This window comes from Trachurus trachurus (genome assembly GCF_905171665.1).
Source record: "Trachurus trachurus genome assembly, chromosome: 21".
Lineage (NCBI taxonomy): Eukaryota > Metazoa > Chordata > Actinopteri > Carangiformes > Carangidae > Trachurus > Trachurus trachurus.
The window spans coordinates 10,932,887-10,936,724 of record NC_139899.1 but is presented as its reverse complement, the minus strand read 5'-3'; the positions used below and the strand labels follow the sequence as shown (position 1 = coordinate 10,936,724).

General features: G+C 43.8%; 1 protein-coding gene across 1 annotated transcript; it reads right to left on the bottom strand.

Moving 5' to 3' along the window:
- Positions 1-631: 631 nt before the first annotated feature.
- On the bottom strand, positions 632-3,316 carry twist2. The gene is made up of 2 exons (XM_083996676.1): positions 2,777-3,316; positions 632-668 (listed from the first exon to the last, which is right to left on the bottom strand). Exon 1 carries the CDS (start codon positions 3,302-3,304, stop codon positions 2,810-2,812), a length of 495 nt encoding a protein of 164 aa, XP_083852802.1. The 5' UTR covers positions 3,305-3,316; the 3' UTR covers positions 632-668; positions 2,777-2,809.
- Between the last annotated feature and the right edge of the window lie 522 nt (positions 3,317-3,838).

Here is a 3,838-nt window from a genome sequence, read left to right as displayed (position 1 = left end):
TTTCTTAATCTAGCAGCCATCAGAGGAAGCATAAGAAGCAGGATTGTTTTAGCTTGGTCTCATTTTCCTTTTGTTGAGTAAAAAAAGTTTAATGACTTCAACAGCTTATCTACAGTTTTTTATGTTATAGCTTCAAATCAGCTACCATAAAAATAAAAAATAAAAAAGAAGCGTATTTTTGTTCAAAAATATGTGTTTTAATAAATAAGCAAAAACAAAAAAAAATGTACATTGGACGGAGTTTTTGGAGACTTGCTAAAAAGAAAGTCGGTGAAATAAATCCATGCAGGAATGACTCTAAATTGCATTGGTCCCTAAGAAGCTATAGGCGCACTTACACAGGTATGTACAATATGCATTTATATAGATTTATACTTTGGCTTAAAGTCTTTGAGAAACAAAATATATCTTCTTGTAAAAAAAAAAAAAAAGATTTAAGGATGGCTTTGCTGATACACACAGGCCGAGCTCTGCCGCCTCTTGGCCTCCACACATGGCAGAGCTCAGTCCTCCACTCACAGCTCCACAGTCACGCACAGCACCGCGCGGCTGCTCCACGTCCACGCGCGCACAGTCGTGGGTCACATTACGTCCGTCCGCCATGCCTCTGAGGTCGATGGGTTCTTCAATAATACCTTTGGTCTTCATACCTTGTAGAAGTAAACAGTCTGTGGTGGAGACAAGAGAGAAAGTGCACACAACGTTATTGATCATTTGGATACGCAGCAGTGCTGTAGATTGTGTGTGTGTGTGTGTCTCTGTGTGTGTTTGTGTGAGGTTATGGCACATCTGATGTTTTTGTTACATTCACTGGCTCGCTGAGCGCGTGGGAAGTCATTAATGAATCAATTATTATCCAGCGGGCTGAGTAAAACCACATGGCGACAGAGGAAGCACGAACCTTTTGTAAGAGAGTGGGATCGTACAGCTGCAGTTTCTCCTCAGGTCGAGGCACCTGAGTAAATTCACGCTTTTCATTTGGCTCAGTCACACAACAATAACATCTATTTCCTCCGAGCAGCGTTAAAAGTTATTATTGAAATATATCACCAAGTTCACTGAGGCCCCCGATTTGTAAGGTTTATTTTTGAAAGACCTTTAGCATATTAGTGAATAGGATCACCACGTGGATTTTGATTTGGACGGATTTTTAAATTAAAACACTTGATTCATACATTTCTCTGTGCGTCACGTATGTTTTAGAGGAAACGTAGAGGAACTGGTGAATTTAGTCCTGTTGTTCCTCAGAGCTCGGTTACACTCAGGATTACTCAGAAAAAAATCCCACCCTCAAATTTACTGGAATGACTGTAATAATGAAGCAGAGCCGGTTATAAGACAACACAGTGATGCTGCAAACTACAGGTCAGGCCCATGAGAAACAAACAAACCTGCCTCTGGTTGTTTGAACTGTGAGGTGCTGTTTAGTATCACCTGCTTTACAGCCTCAAATAAACAGCCCAGACCTTTATTTTCTTACACTGATCATGTCTGAGGCTTCAGATGGATTATTTTAGATTTAAAGAAGCTCAGACTCTGAGGACAAATATTCCTAAATCCTGATGACAGACAAGATGTTGTCATTTAGAAGAAGTATCATTTAATTAACTTTTCTTTCATTTTCTCCTCTCTCTGTTGATGCAAAGTGGATTTGCTCTTTCCTAAACCAGCTGTGCAAAGTTAAATCAACATCTGTCAGCTCTTCTGTGATCATAATTTTTCCAGGTTATGATGGAGCCTTTGTGGACGTGAAGCAAACCTGCTAAATAACCTGACCAGGTCCTGTCTGCCCTGTTAATGCGGGCCTCTGTTTTTTATTGTCCTGCACTGGCTTGAACCCTCAGGTCTAGCCGAGCTGCCCGTCCCTGTGGTGTGCGCACAGGAAAGCCTCTATTGTGGATATAAATTAGCCGTGGTGGCACCACAGCTGCGTTTAGCTGCTTTTAAAATATGTGGATTAGCTGCAGAACTCACTACGGGCTAATTTCACGCGTTTGTGGTCAAGAATAGAAGAGACACAAACAGACGAGGTCGTATATTATTCCTCCCATGGCCTAAATGCTCCAAAACTATTATTTGTCTTATTATGGTTGTGTTATCCTGATCCCTGTCTCCCCTCCCAACAAGAAAACTAAAATGTGCCTTTTCCCCCACATCCTAAAAACTGATCTGATCCGGGTTTGACTGGATCCTTGTGGGATCTTGGAGGTGTCAACAAGTTGGTGACCTGATGGATCAGTTGTCACCATAGCCCGCGCGCACAGCAGCACCAACAGCAGCAGCAGCATCCAGATGCAGATGCTGTGTGTCGGGTGCTGACAGGACGCTGCGGCCTCGCTATGAGAAATCTGGCACATAAGGGAGAATAGCGCACAGCTCAGGCTCATCAGGCCTCCAGGCTTATCCTCAGCACCTGGGCTGAGACTGATGATGCACAGTTCTGTCATTCAGAATATGTCATTATTTTAGAAAAAAAATATATGGCAGCAGGCTTTAGAAAGACACTCTCCAAATCCAAAGCAGGTCACCTCATCATCAGCACAAAACTATTCACATTATGTGGAAAATCAATGAAGGACAGTGCTGGAATTTGTGAGGACAAATTCACAGGATGTACAGTAATTCATACTCGTTTCTAACTGAAGCATCAGACTCATATTGATTTGTGTGTCAGTGATTATCTCGTGAGGCTGTTATTTGTCCAATCCAAGCACAATTCTACACCCCCTGCTACAATAACACTGTGTTTCCTCAGCTTCAGTCTTGTGGTACCCACCGCTTTGGCATAGTTAGTGAAGGTCTCTGGGTGCTAGTGAGATGCTGACATAGACCAAGCTCCCTCCATCCTCCACACGGAGAACGCGTAACTGAGTCTTTCGTGCGCGACGTAGCTGCAGCTGGACATCTTGCTGTCCATCTCGTCGCTCTGCAGCACCTGACAGAGAAAATCAATGTATCTGGAGGCGAGCTTCAGCGTCTGTATCTTGCTCAGTTTGTCCGAGGGAAGCGTGGGGATAATTTTGCGCAAAGACGAAAAGGCCTCGTTCAGAGACTGAGTCCGTTGCCTCTCCCGGACGTTGGCCAGGACCCGCTGGTTCTGCAGCTCCTCGTACGACTGAGTGCTGCTCGGACTCGGCTTTTTCCCCCGTTTGCCCGGACCCGGGCTGCTGCCGCTGCTGTCCTCGCTGGACTTTTTACTGTTGCTCCTCTTCCTCGCGAAGCGTTTCTGCTGTCTGTCCAGCTCCTCCTCGCTGGTCACCAGACTATCCACAGGGGAGACCGGAGAACTGGAGCCCTCTTCCATTTCTTTCTTGAAGAAATGCAGGGATAGAGAGGAAAAAACGTTGTCCACCTTTGAAGCCGTGGTTACAGCAGTGTATAGATATCCGTAAAGATGAGGAGAAGAACTTGAGCTTGTCTCGCTCTCTGCGCTTTCTTGCTTTAAAAAGCTTCAGACTGGGAGGTTGGCACGCTTCTCCTCTCGCAGGAAGTTTTTTCCTTCAATTTTTTTGGAAACTTTATCCCACTTTCAGATGCTAAATAGTTTTGAGGGTGGAAGGGGAGGGGTTTGGAGGGCGGAGGGGGAGCTAGTGTGCGTCCTGGTCCGCTAATAAGCAGGAGGGAGCAGTCATGGTTTCATGTGTCCGGGATATGACTGAAACAAGGCTCTTATTTACAGTCAAGAGAGCTGCTCCTTTTGTTTCAGTTTTCCTTTTCTTCAACCAATCAAACAGACATTTTTTCCTTTACTATTATTATTATTATTATTATTATTATTATTATTATTATTATTATTATTATTATTTACAGAGAGACATTATTGAATCTGAATTAATTT

Bases quoted from the DNA above. Each gene is read 5' to 3' on its own strand.
- twist2 (XM_083996676.1), bottom strand. From the start codon at position 3,304: ATGGAAGAGGGCTCCAGTTCTCCGGTCTCCCCTGTGGATAGTCTGGTG.